Source organism: Bremia lactucae, linkage group LG13, assembly GCF_004359215.1.
Source record: "Bremia lactucae strain SF5 linkage group LG13, whole genome shotgun sequence".
NCBI classification, from domain to species: Eukaryota; Oomycota; class Peronosporomycetes; order Peronosporales; family Peronosporaceae; genus Bremia; species Bremia lactucae.
The window spans coordinates 2591177-2605200 of NC_090622.1; the positions used below are offsets into that span (position 1 = coordinate 2591177).

The 14024-nt window shown below is 46.9% G+C and overlaps 2 protein-coding genes across 2 annotated transcripts; one reads left to right on the forward strand and one right to left on the reverse strand.

Moving 5' to 3' along the window:
* Positions 1-7995: 7995 nt before the first annotated feature.
* CCR75_008080 (uncharacterized protein) lies at positions 7996-10353 on the forward strand (the record flags this gene model as incomplete). The annotated part of the gene is made up of 1 exon (XM_067966135.1): positions 7996-10353. One exon carries the CDS (start codon positions 7996-7998, stop codon positions 10351-10353), a length of 2358 nt encoding a protein of 785 aa, XP_067823528.1.
* A 160-nt stretch (positions 10354-10513) lies between these two features.
* CCR75_008081 (uncharacterized protein) lies at positions 10514-11703 on the reverse strand (the record flags this gene model as incomplete). The annotated part of the gene is made up of 2 exons (XM_067966136.1): positions 10514-10871; positions 10967-11703. The coding sequence occupies 2 exons, from the start codon at positions 11701-11703 to the stop codon at positions 10514-10516; spliced, it is 1095 nt and encodes a 364-aa protein (XP_067823527.1).
* Positions 11704-14024: the final 2321 nt, after the last annotated feature.

The window sequence follows — 14024 nt, forward strand, 5'->3', positions numbered from 1 at the left end:
ACAGGTATCTCAGGGACCCCTATGACGCACTTTTGCAAGTTGACGTAAAATTGGGCGTCCTTCAAAGTCTGCAACACAGCGTCTAAATGACGCTTGTGCGACTCTATTGCGCTCAGTCCGTCCTCGGCCCTACTACGCACTAATACATCGTCAAAGTAATGGGGCGCGTAGGCACGGTGCTGACGCAAGCTGTTTTGGCTACATCGGTCTCTCTCATGAGTACCTGATAGTAGCCATCCTTCAAATCCAACGCGGAAAAAATAGCTGACTTTCCCATGGAATTCAAAAAGACATCTTTCCGCGGGATTGATGTTTGCGCCGGTATGGTCGCCGTGTTCAGCTTATTGTAAGCATGAATCACGCGCCATCCACCTGTGGCTTTACGCACACAAAAGGTCGGGCTGCAGTGAGGCGATTTGCTCTCACGCACGTGTCCCGCCTTGGCTCGCTTCTCGAAAAACTCATCGATATAATCGACTTGTTCTTTCGGCAACGGCCATTGCCTGGTCACACAATACTTGGTGCCAGGTTCAAGGTCTATCTCGTGCGCGATGCCCCTATCTGCTGGTAGGAGACTCGGCACTTCTTGTGGGAACACATCGCGATGCTTCCACAGAACCTCAAAGAACGGACTGTCTCTCAAGGCATCTCAGCCTTGAGCGGCGAACCGCTTCTTTTTGTCCGTTCTAGGTCGCTCTTGTCCATTGTGAACGACGAGCAACAGTACACCAAGTTCTCGTCTGGAACTGCTGTGACTACTTCGTGGATCTTTCCTTCCATTTAATTCGGCAAGGAACAGATCCCACGACATCTCCGGGAGATTTACTATCTCCTCGGCAGATTTAAAGACTTGCCGGAGCACTTCAACTGAGGATGCCTCCGCAGTTTCTTCTTTGACGGCCTCGAGCACCTCGTACGAAGGCCCGTCCTCATCAATAGGAACTGATCCAAAGGTCAGTCGTTTAGACGTGCCTTTGATCGTCCTAATCTATCGTGTACTCGTTCTTCGAGTCACCACGACCTTTGACTGGGAAGCGAATGCCGTTGCTCTCCTGGCTAGCACACCCCTTCCAACCGCACTAGGATCAAGGCACTGTGCCGGTTTATGCGACGCTTGACTTCCTGTCAGATCGCTGTCTACTGCCACAGGCTCTCGGCTCTATGCAGGACTATGGGACACATGACTACTTGACATTGCCCTTTTCACTACCCCAGTCTCCACGAGCTGGGTAGGAATTGTTGATATTTTACATCCCGTCAACGCATCCTCAACTATGATCGACACGACATCAGTTGCATACGCCTCTCGTGGGAGCACATCCTTTCCGGTGCCCTGCGTAGAGTTCGCAACTGTGCGTGTACGCTAGTCTAGTCATGGTTGGTGTAATACCAACCATAGCATGCCTAGGATGAGGCCATTCGGACTCTACATACCTAGCACTGTGAACTTCTCTTTACAAGAGAAGTCACTAAAGCTGAAGGCGAGTTCTAACTGAACTCTCTCAGACTTAAAGAGCGCGCCGTTCCCTAAAGAACCGTCGCCTCTTCTCGCTTGCCATCCTGGCGAAGCGACTTAAACATCGCCGGTCTCTTTCTTAGAGCCGCGAGTTTTACAAAATTTTGTGATGATACTAGAATCCACTAGGAGGGTCATCACCTGGTCATAGCCTCGTACTTGAGCGCTATAGACCAGCAGGGTTGAGGTCCGAAATTTCAAGACCTCAGGGACTATGCTACCCATTTGTTCCACAACTCTGAACTTAGAGGTAGCTCCAGAGTCCGCGTCAGTAGAGCATCCCGCCTCTACAGCGCTCCTGCATTTCCCGACCCCTCAGTGGTCGATACAGAACTCATGCTTCTCGCACGCTGGTTCTTGCCATCGTCCTTTAGGAAGGGAGTCCTCTCTTGCTAGGCATCTTTGCCCCAACAGAGATCCTGGCATAGCAGCGAGCCATCATATGACCGCGCTTGCTGCATTTATAGCAGACAACGTCTGCATTTCCCAACTCCATGGGAGTGGCATCTGACCTCTCGGCCGACGGCTTATACCATGCTGTCGCCGAGGCACTGTTTAGGATTGCTCCTCAACTAAGGCAATTTGGATTGCCTCTTCTATCGTCCGCGCCACCTTTCTAAAAGGGCCTGTCGCAACGGGCCATGCGGTAGTCCGTTCATAAACGTGGGCACCTTAATGTTCTCCAGAATCGGACCTACGGTGATGGACACCGACAGCGAGCACATCTCTTGCACATATTCTTGCAGATCGCTTCTCCTGTCGCGCTTCAAAGAAGCGCGCCTGAAGCAAAAGTTCGTTGTACGGCGGCTGGTACATGGCGCGAATCTTTTCCTTGAAGATCGTCTATGTAGCGAACGCCTTTCTGTCCGCCATAAGCGCCGAGTAAGCCCACTCTGAGGCCTTACCGCGCAGATGCGACATGGCGAACGACACCATCCGGCTGTCGTTTTCGATGAGCTGCGCGACACCGCATTGCTTCACGGCTTAAAGCCAGTGGACAATCGTGTGCGCTGCAGGTCCATCGAACTTGGGCGGGTCCATCCGAATGGGCCTCGGCTGATGCGGCCGGGCAGAGAGCATCTCAACAGTCCTGTTAAGAGCCTCTCTCCGATCCTGCTCATGCCTCAGCTCATCCTGAGTCTGAGTGATGGACTCCGCCGCAACATGGCTCTGTGTATCGGACGCGGGCCTCCGCTGTTCGAGAACAAATGTCCCAAACTGCTCCAACTGAGCAATATTATGCTCAGGAGGACTGCCCAGGAGCCTGACCAAGGCTTGTTCACCAAGTCCCGGCGCCAAGTGCCCTGCCACCTCCCGATGATGCTCGGAGGGGTGGGGGGAATGAGCTTAATCAATGTTAAGGTTCATCCTCACGCACACACGCAGAATTGCGGGTCGTGGGAAGGATTTCAAGTGCTGCAAAGTGTAGGTGCGCACGTCTTAATGCGGCCACGCTCTACTTAGACACACACCCTCGCACAGCAAGGAAGCGGTTACATTCACTTCTCTTGGGGCAGTGAGGGGTAGTTGTGGTGGGCGCCTTAGCGACCTCACCCAACGCACTAAGTACTCTCGTCACGGGAGCGGGAATCCGGCTCCTCGTGTGCACTTAACAAGTAGAAAGTAGTCTTCAGACTGCTTATATTTAATGGCATTAAATATAAATACTCATTTTTACCAATCAAAAATGTCATCTCTATAGATAACACTAATTTATATTGCGATCGTATCTTTCTAGATACCTCGCGTAACGGATGACGCTAGCCGTCATCACGAATGACGCAAGGCTTCATCCCTCCTAATGTGAATGCACCTATGCGCATCACATACACAAGGGTTGGTCACAACTGTGAACGACACCCGAGTGCTGGGTCTTATTACTTTATTTAAGTAATTGAATATCCCCTTAAGTACACCAAGTGTACTTAACGGGGACTGTGTAACATTAGGGCAACTTTAGCCCGTTACGAATTTGACTTAAAAATCCCCATTTTTTTTGGTAGATAAGACATTAGCTCTATGAATTGGTTGGTTTAAGTCTAAATCAACACTCTCAATCGTTTCAAGACACGATTGCGCGGTGTGCAAGGAGGCACCATACTTAGTTAGATATTAATATAATAAGTTCAGTTGAAGATAGAAAATCGTTACGTAGGAAACTAATTATATTAATACAGTTTAACTTTTTTCTAATTCTAATCCTTGGAATTACCTTTGGTAGCTAAAGACCCTTATCTACTTAAAAACATTCCTCTCTACCCTTGTGTGCGTAAAGTTTCGAGGACGCTGTCATCAGTGTAAGGCTATTTAGTACTGGTCAGTACTAGTGAAAGGTGCCCCGTCGCGACTGCTGTCGACGGGGACTGTTTCATTGGTATACTTTCTAATCTCTCAGCTTCCAGCGTCTTTAAAAGAAAATGGCAAGACGGCGAGTTGGTAAGTCACTCACTAGACGCCAGTCCATCTTTTTTCTCGTCCATAGAGTATCAAGAAGCTAGGAATACGAACCTTAAGTTTGGTAGCTAAGCTCGCAATGTTGATGTTGCGCTTTCACTTGATGCCATCCATAAGAAGACGCCAAGACTAGGATCCTGTTCGTTGGCATCGTGAGGTCAGGAGCCAAGCCCCATCAATTGTAAATAGTTTCCTTGAAGGCTGAGCGTTACTATACTAGTGCACATTTTTTCCCGTCGACCAAAGTATCTTCTTAAAAAGAACACCAAAACACCAATGTGGCCCGCGTAGCCCAGTTCATCTATGATAAAATGTAATTATGATGTTAATTTAATTCATGCTTGACTGCCTTTCGATTTAATGCCGATCAAACAGCACCACAGATATGATAAGATTGTTAAAAGGACGCATTTAGTGTTGAAAGGTCGCAATCATCTGAGAAGGTGGAAAATTTGTGAAGACGGCGAAGCGAACCTAGAAGAAGGAAACCGACTCTTAGGACTTATCCGGAAGCAATCGGTGGTAATGGACAGAAGAGTTTGCTAGGTTGATAAGCTTTAATACATTCAGTTTCTCATTTAACTTCTACAAACCAAGCACCAGAAAACAATAAGTGATGACCCCGAATTCCCGGTAGACCCCTCTGCAGCTCCTCTTGTCACTCGCCCAGACGTGGTCGATAAGTCGGCATGTAATGGCGCGAAGATCGCTTAAACGTTTAAATCCGGGGCATCTGAGCATGACACAGATATTATCGATCGACGTGAGGGACTCATTGGGAATCGGATGTGCGAATTGAGGCGGGAACGCGTCGAGCGGGCCCAGCAGCCTCCCGCGGAACCGGACACCCGTATGGGGAGCAATACAAGCGTCTTAAGCCAATTCTCGACGGCCAAACGGCACAGGAACAGAGCCGACTCGCTGAGTAGGCGATGGGTATGCAAACAGCTTTTGCGACGCCGCAGCCTCGAGCGAAGCAGCAACAGCAATTTTTCACCATAATTCAGCCTACGGCGCAAGAAAACACGCAGCCTGGGCACACGTCGATGCATGATGTTTGCGAGCGGTTTGCCGTTGAGTTTTTGGGGTAACGCAGTGCAGTACGCTAGTTACATACCAAATCGAAGTCCCAGTAGCGCAAATAAAAAGCGAGCGTCACCGGTCGAGGTCCTTACTGGTGAGAAGCCCAGCATTGCTGATATCGTGACGTTTGGAAGCTCGCGCACGGCGTATCGCGACCAGGGAAAGAAATTATGGAAACCGCGCGCCGAGGTCGGAATAATTGTCGGGAAGCATGACGAGAAAGACGAATACAAGATGTATTTACCACGAGAGCGCTTAGTTGTAACGACGCAGCACGTCAAAAATGTGGTAACACGGGCATTGACGGAAATTAGCAGTTGCAGACAAAATTACGTACAGAGGACCCTAATTTGTGCGAAGCTGTCGAAGAAAGAGAACAGACTACAAAGTGGAAGCAGCGCATTGGCATTGCTAAACGATTTACTAAGCGCGGAGCAGGAAGGATGGCAAGAATAAGCGTTCTGTACATGATGCTGCTGCTAACACAAAGCGCTCAACTGATACGCGCATGACTACGTGAAACATGGGTGCTAAGCATTTGCCAATCGCGATGGTTAGCTTGGTTGAAGATCCGAAGACAGTTAAAGAAGCGGTCTAGTCGAAGGATGCTGCGCAGTGGCGCGACGTAATGCGTTCTGATTTGAAGCGCTTAGAACAAATGAAACGTGGGAGATGATAATTTGAAGTCCTGGCCAGAAATTGCTGCATTCCAAGTGGGCCTTTCAAGACTAAAAGGCACGCAGACGGGACGCTGGAGCGATTTGAGGCAATACTTGTCGCTTGTGGAAATGAGCAGTCTTATGGTGTTGATTACACATTGACTTTCAGCGCCGGAATAGACATGATAACGGCGAAGGTAGTGCTGGCGTTGGTGCGAGTATAAGAAGTGCTGTTCGACACGGTGATGTTGCTAATGCTAATGTCAAGGCAGAAAAGGAAAAAGATATCGAGATCGCATTCCACGTGCCACAGGGAATGGACTTGATGAGGACGAATTGCAGATTCTGGGCTTTACTGACAAGAACAAGGTGGGCCTAAGACTTCGAATAAGTCTGTATGGGCTCAAGCAGGCTGGGCGGTTTTTACGTGGATGATCTTTTGGTGATAGGCAAGAGGGCCTGCGATGTAAATCAATTCTTCCAGGACATGAAAGTGCTCAAGGTAAAGGATCTCGGGGAATTGACAAAGTTTCGGGCATTCGTGTAACATATGCGCAGGAAACAGGTTATAAACTGGATGAAACTCACTGCATTTGCGAGGTGATCGCTGAATTACCTTTGGAGCAAGCCAAACCTGCTCGTACACCTTTCGGTGCAGAACAGGATGGCATAGACGAGGTCGACTTGCTACCAAGTGAAAGTAATACATCACACGAATGTCCTACCGTAAAGAAGTTCCAGTCATTGGTTGGGAGGCTCTCTTGATGCACAAGACCAGACATTGCATTTGCCGTGCATCGGGCCAGCCGACAAGCGCATGCACCATGGGACCGAGACTGGCGTTGGGCTAAGCGAATTGGTCGCTATTTATAGGGGTATATCGGTGTGAACCTTGAATTACGAGGAACCTGGACACAACGGAAAGGCAATTGTTCTGGAAGGCTACAGCGACTTGTATTACGCAGCAGAGCGCGCGGACCGAAAATCTGTAAGTGGAGGTGTACTGTTCTTAAATGGTATGGCTGCTGGTTGGACGTATCGAAAACAGTTGAGCGTGGCATCATCTACGATGGAGGCCGAGTTTGTGGCAGCATCACTGGTAGCGAGTGACCTGCTAGGGCTGAGTCAAATGTGTTGTGAAATTGGCATTCGTGTGACCAAGCCGATGCTGTTGCACGTCGATAATTAAGCTGCAAGCAAGCAAATACAAGGTGAAGACAGCACACGACGAGCAAAGCACATCGCTGTACGGCTCAAGTTAATCAATTATTACAGCAAAAAGAAAATTGTCAAGGTTATGTAATGCGGTCGCGTGTTATGCGAGCTGGCGTTCTCACGAAATCAATCGCCGCGCCGCGATTGATGGAGCTACGCAAGCTAATCTAGGAGTGTTGAAAGGACGCAGTTAATGTTGAAAGGTCGCGATCCTCTGAGAAGGCAGAGCGATCTGTGAAGTAACCTGGGAGAAGGAAAGCGACTCTTAGTACTTATCAGGAAGCGATCGATAGTAACGGACAGAAAAGTAAGCTAGGTTTGTAACGTGGTACTGCCGACTTGTACTGCTTCAGTACAAGTCCACTTCGCACTGCCTCAGTGCGAGTGGTGCCTCACGTTACTTTACGTACACTAGTACGTGCAGAGGAAATCTTCTCTATAAAACACTTGCTTTAAAGAGGGTCAAATGAAATTGTATTAATATAATTAAGTTCTTCTTGTATATCTACTTAATACTAACTTAATCATAAACTAATACAAAAGATGTACTAAAAGTCTAATCTGTCTTTCTCTTTGCGCGCGTCCAGCGCTGACTGGACCGCGGAGAAAGTAGATATGATGGTCTATATCTACCAATGTATAAGCTTTTAGAATATTACCATAAAGTAATATTCTCCAAATATTATCTACCTTCTAGATAATATATTAAGTTAACAACCTTTTAAGTGTTAATTTCATGTAACGATAGACCCCCTTCCAAGGTTGATAAGCTTTGATACATTTAGTTTCTCATTTACCTTCTACCCCAACCAAGCACCAGAAAACAACAAATATTACTAAAGCGCCTAAGCTGGTCATTTTTAGGGATATGAGCCGAGTTCCGCTATTAAAAAATCGTACGATTCCAGTGCGACACTAAGACCAACCGTCACTATTGGAGTGTGCATATCGCCAGTTACATGGCAATTAAAGCTTTTCGATGTTCACTGCCTGATATTTAGAATGGACGATTATGATTCGCTAAAATTGTATTCATAATTACTCTAAATAGCCCACATTTTCAATTGGATGTGCGGCCTTGGAATAGTGGTCACTGCTCATTCTAACGAGACTCCATTCCTTCAAAGCGCCGTTTCTTCTCCATGTAGCTCCAGCGAAACTTCCTTCCCCTGTAGCCCAACGCCAGCGTCCGAGTTTGACCTCGAACTCCAGCGAAGATTGTGTCAACGTGGCCCCGACCAGTACCAGAAAGTCATTCGACATATCTTTACGCGACCAAATAGACAAGGCACTCGCCGTGGTTATTCCATTGCCATGCATAGTGCAGTGTTGCATCTGCGAGGAGAAAAAGTAATTCCTCAGCCCTTGATTGATTTGGATGACAATATCCTGTGCTGGAATGGTGAAGTCTTTGGCGTAAACGGTCCCGAAATGGACGATCCTAGAATCTTATGGCAGGATAGTGATACCGTTTTAGTGTCCAAGAAACTACAAAATGCGGGCAAAAAATTGACAGAACTAAATACTCATAGGGTATCAGAAAGGGATCCAGTAGTAGATGTACTGCAAAGTCTCCATGGACCTTTTGCCGTAGCGTGGCTGCATGAAAAATCAAAGCGATTGTATTTCGGTCACGACCGATATGGTCGTCGTAGTCTCGTATATCAAGCCTGTAATGACAAGAGCGAAAGCGTGCATCTCCTTGCAAAGCTGGCGGGGACAACGAGGACAGCTCTCTTAGGAAGTGACTTGACCAGCTTCGTTTTAAGCAACGTTGCGATTAATCTCAGTCGTCGCGACCAAACGCAGTACCAAGAAGTGCCTGCGTCTGGTATTTACGTGCTTGATATGCAAACAATGGAACAAAACCTACCATACAGACTCGAATTCTATCCATATGTGCCTCTAGTTCCGAAAATCCCCGGTAAGATACGTCTGGTATCCGAAACCCTCGTCGATAGTTACGGGGTTACGTTTTCTTTCCCTTTTGGAGCCCAATCTGCCGAAGTAAACGATAAAGAGGACGCCACGGCGCTGCTTATCTCGGCTCGTGAGCTCTTCCTAACGCTGAGCAATGCTGTTGGTGTTCGCGTGCGCACTATTCCATTACAAAATTCAGCACATGGCATCTCTCCCGTCGCTCGAGTCGCTGTGCTCTTTTCGGGCGGTTTAGACTCCGTAGTACTCGCAGCACTTTGCCACTTCCATGCTTGTGTGAACGAGCCTATTGATCTCTTGACTGTCTGTTTTGATGGCAAATCGGGGTTTGCATCTCCTGACCGTCAGGCGGCGAAAACAGCACACGCAGAGCTCTGTAGATTATTTCCACAGCGCCAATGGAATCTTGTCAAGATCAATGTGCCACAGACGGAGCTTACGAGTGTACAAGGTGAAATATTGACGCTCATGGCTCCTTGTGATACCCATATGGATTTTAATATCGGTGCGGCGTTTTATTTTCTTTCACGTGGTCGAGGGGAGCTCCAAACGTCTGCTGATAACAGTCTTCCAACGACACAAGGGGAATGGAATAACAATCTTGATACTGAACCAGCACATCTTCGTTTATTAACGACAAAAGTTGCGGCGCTGGGACTGTTTGACTTGCACTCTCTTCCTCCTGACTCTCTAATGTGCCCTGTAAACCACTGTGGTCGCAAGCGAAAACTGGGGTGTGTCCTTGGCGTGTGCAAGAGCTGCTGTGTAAAGCTACATCGTGTCGTATCAAAGCTGTTTTCTTCTGATGACAACCGAATGAATCATCATGTTGATCATCGCGAAGCGCAACAGTGTCGAAACCAAATAAATGCTATGGGGTTACGTTGTGATTCGCACCTCAAGGAGCTAATAAAACTACTCACTTTAGAGCAACCTGATATTTGGTGTCGAGTACACCAGACACGCCAGATTCCGACTATTCAACAGACTAGTCCTCTCGAACCGAATTCGAAAAGTGGTTTGATGTACGAAAGCAAGGCAAGAGTAGTGCTCGTGGGTATTGGCGCTGATGAACAGCTTGCAGGCTATGGACGTCATCGCAAAACTCTTATTAATCGAGGTGAAGCCGCTTTGCGAGCGGAGCTACAAATGGATTTGGATCGAATCTGGATACGAAATCTTGGACGAGACGACCGCTGTATTGCTGTCCATGGACGCGAAGCGCGCTTTCCTTATCTAGATGATCACGTCGTGTCGGCAATTGCATCGTTTCCAGTCTCGAGCCTCTGCCATGCTGATCTGCCCCGTGGCGTGGGGGAGAAGCGAGCATTGCGCCTTGTGGCGGAGGCATTGGGACTTTCTAGTTGTGTCCGATTAGCGAAACGCGCGATTCAATTTGGAACACGGATTGCCAAGGTCTCTAGCAATGGGAGCAATCGTCAAATTCTAGGAACAATGAAGTTTCGACCGGAATGCAGAAACACCTAAAGTACACGCAATTTGCCAACGTTCATCTGGTTTCTAAATTGTGTCTCTTACATAGTAAAAGGAGCTACACAATCTGTGTGGTTTACATTAAATTCGCGTGGATAAGGGGTAAAAACTAAAAAAATTAAATTCTCGCTAATTGATGCTGGCACGAAATTTATCAAATTTCTGGCTCCCCGAAAGAGTAATCCCTCAACGAAAGTGGCGTGGTTGCGACGATACTGCCCGAGAGTGAGCTCATAAATGAGGTTCCTACCGACCCGTAGGCGCTTTGATAAGCAGGATGCCCGTAAACGAATTGGTATCGAGCAGCCTCCAGCGTATCCAAGTGATTGGCTTCGTGCAAGCACTTGACGCAGAAACTCAGTTTCGACTGAGTTAGTTCCAGGTCTGGTGAAATAAAGCTCAGCTTTTCATCACTTTGCACGATCGGCACAGTGCTCCAAAGCACAGTTTGCACGTCCTGCTCGAACCTCGAAGCCTTGAGTTCTTGATTGACTTGAGGCACGTGATGCACACTGGTTTACACACAAAAGCTCCGAGCTCCCTTCGTTCGGCATGCTTTCGATCCAATAGCCACACAATCTTTTTCATCTGTCCACAATAAGTATACTTTACACCTGCCATCGTTGCATGCACGAGACGGGCTAGCGCCATTGACGGGACAATGTCACCTTTTGGATTAATGACGGACGTACCGCGGCAGTCTGTTCGGTCAAGTCCTTCTTGTCGAAAAATACCACAAAGCGACATATTGCCACGAATTCGACCTTGTCGCTCAAACGTTTGTGGAAAGTTGACCGAATGCACCAAGTGGTAGCCAATACGTTCACCATTAGGATAGTGCAAAATGCCTGTGCTCTCAACGTAGACATAGTCGCGATTTCGCACGAGTCCTATGGAGGCTCCAGGGATGTCGAATTCTGCCCACTTGACCACTACGGACCGAAATGGTTTCTCAAGAGTGGGCTCGATTATCGTTGCGAGCACAGCGGCAGCACTAAAGTCATGCAGGTACGACGCCTTGATACGCATCGATTCGAGCGTGGGACTGACGAGGCCAAACATAACTTCGTCTAAGGTTCCCACTAGTGGGCCGACCATAAGCGTAGAAAGCATATTACCAGCAGACTGAAAGGCTTTGCGCTCTGTAAATGTCGTCACTGGACCATCAGACACAAACCGTTTCCAATAAACCGGGTCAACGGATTTTTTCGTCTTGATATAGCTTTCGTACTCTTCGACCTTTAACTGCACAAGCGCATCGGTAATTTCAAGGAGCCTGCTGCGGTCCTTACTGGCCAATTTAAAGTCCCCGAAAGGATTGACAGTAAACCGCTTGCTGCTCATCCGAACGCGACGAGAAAAGTGCTTACACTGCCTGACGAATCTTTAAGTGATCGAGTGAAAATGCATGTTAAGCCAGCTACCAGCGGTTGGGCGATATCTACTGACAAATTCTATGTACGCAATGCTTTTCTGAAACACTATCGGCGAGCAGCTGTAGCGCCGACCAAGCCGACCGGGCATTACAAGGGCAGCAATGGCATCCAGCTCTTAAGGTGCCCACGATTTGTCGAGTCGACGCTCTTCATACAGATTATCAAGTAAGTGATGGGTGTTAGACAGCCAGGCAAGCTCCGACCAGACAGACACTGAGAAGGTACTGCCTTGACTTTATTTACTGAAGAGGGGTACTCAAGTCGCGAAAGTAAGTCAGTAATCTTCTACGAGCATACGTATGCACATCCTCATAAATGGAATTAAACATGACTCAAAATGGCGAGAACCTTGTCGATAAATTCCTGCAACATGCTGGACTAGATTAAGCTTTTAGCTGCTGATACTATAATATATTGTCTCACAATATTCCTTTTGAGCGAAAAGCTTGTTTCATAACACTCATGTATTTGGTAACAGGCACTTGCTTGCATGTTCTCTCTCGATGGCTTGATGGTGAACATGTCTCTTTTAATTGAAATCGAGCTGGCTCGATACCGAATTTGACTCCGCAGAAGTTAAGAATTCTTTTTCTTTGTATTGGAATCTATTGAAGTCGAAAGACATGAAAATTATTTTTGTGAGCACATTCATACGTAGTATTGATTTCGTTGAAGCATATAACGTTTGTTAAGAATGCCCTCTTTGCATCTATCTACCAATGTGGAAGCGCCACTGACACTTGCACCGCTCCATTGTAGGCAATGTGGTACTATCGTTGAGCCAAATATTTTTTGGGCTGAGCCTCTTGCATTAATGAGTGAATAAGTACTTTCCAAATGTTGCACTAATTTCGTTGAGACAAGCCTGTTAACGGAACGTCAGCCGTACAAGGAAGTCTGGCTTTTGTAGCTTGTAGCCGGAGCTTTTTGTTGAATTTTGTAAGCCATCTATCGCATGAAGAATGCGTTGTAATTCTACTCGTGCTTGTAAGGCATAAATGCAGAATACACACCTATATGATAAACAAATAATATTATTCAGTCAATTCAATTTAGAGACCATTAATGTGTCTTTGTATAAGGTGATTCAGTGTTCCGGATGTATCGGAATTAGCGCTCAGTTTCTGATAAATCATACATGATTGGCTAATTCCAAGTTGTAAAATTATCTTTCGTCGTTAATCATTTCCTCTACATTCAGCTTCGAGTACACTGGCGCTCTAATATACGCCGGCATCTCGAGCCTTAAGACGGCACTGATCTTTGTCATGTTGCGTCGAGGAAGCTGCGATTATTATCAATTGGTTAACTCTTGAGCTGATTATACACCCGTTGCTGTGCTCAAATGCGGCGCTGGTGAGGTTTGAGAAGTCGAAACGTACCAAAGGTCTTGATGGACGCGGTGGAGAGGCTTGGGCAAGTTATACGGGGACTAGACTCATTGGTGATCGGCCCTGGACTTAAAAAGGACAAGAAACTGTTTGTCAGGTGGTTGCCAAGACTAAGGAGACCAATTTGATGAGTATTCCCGATGGCGACGCTTTGTTTTTTTGTGTGTATGGAGCCAGACACGGTGAAAAGCTATAGAAATGCTACACGCTCCTTTAAAAATTTCGGCCACGGTCTCACACGGCCGCTTATTAAGACAATGTAGCATGGTGACGATCTTAAAAAAAATGAGTTGGAAAAGCTGGTAAAACACGGAGCAACGAATATGGCTGGCTTACTGAAGACGGCTGTCGCGCGCTTTATGAATTGATATGTTTTTCTCACTATGGACTCAAACGGAAAATTCGGCTAAGACGTTCAAGCGACGATTTTTCGCTGACTCATGGTGGTAAACTAAAGTTTGCTGAAATGACATCAGGCCGCTTCGCAAATGTGTTTTTAAGTCTATACCTGGGCTACTCGACCATGACGATCTACAGTCGCCACGTTGACGAAATCGATGTGCGTTTTGATTATGCATGACGCAGCTGTGTTACAAGGCTCAGCAGGGTATCGGTGGAATTAGCAAGAATTTACTTATGCTTTAGCAGTATGAATGCATTAAATTAGCGAATCATATTGAAATTAGCGGTTTTACCGAAACTTGAGTTCCCCTATATAATTTTAATCAACATTTTCAATATTACCACACACGGCAATATTGTAGCAGCAATGCAACAGTTATGTTCCCCGCCAACTAGACGCGGTAAGCAATGAGTCGTAATACATATCTGGATAAAT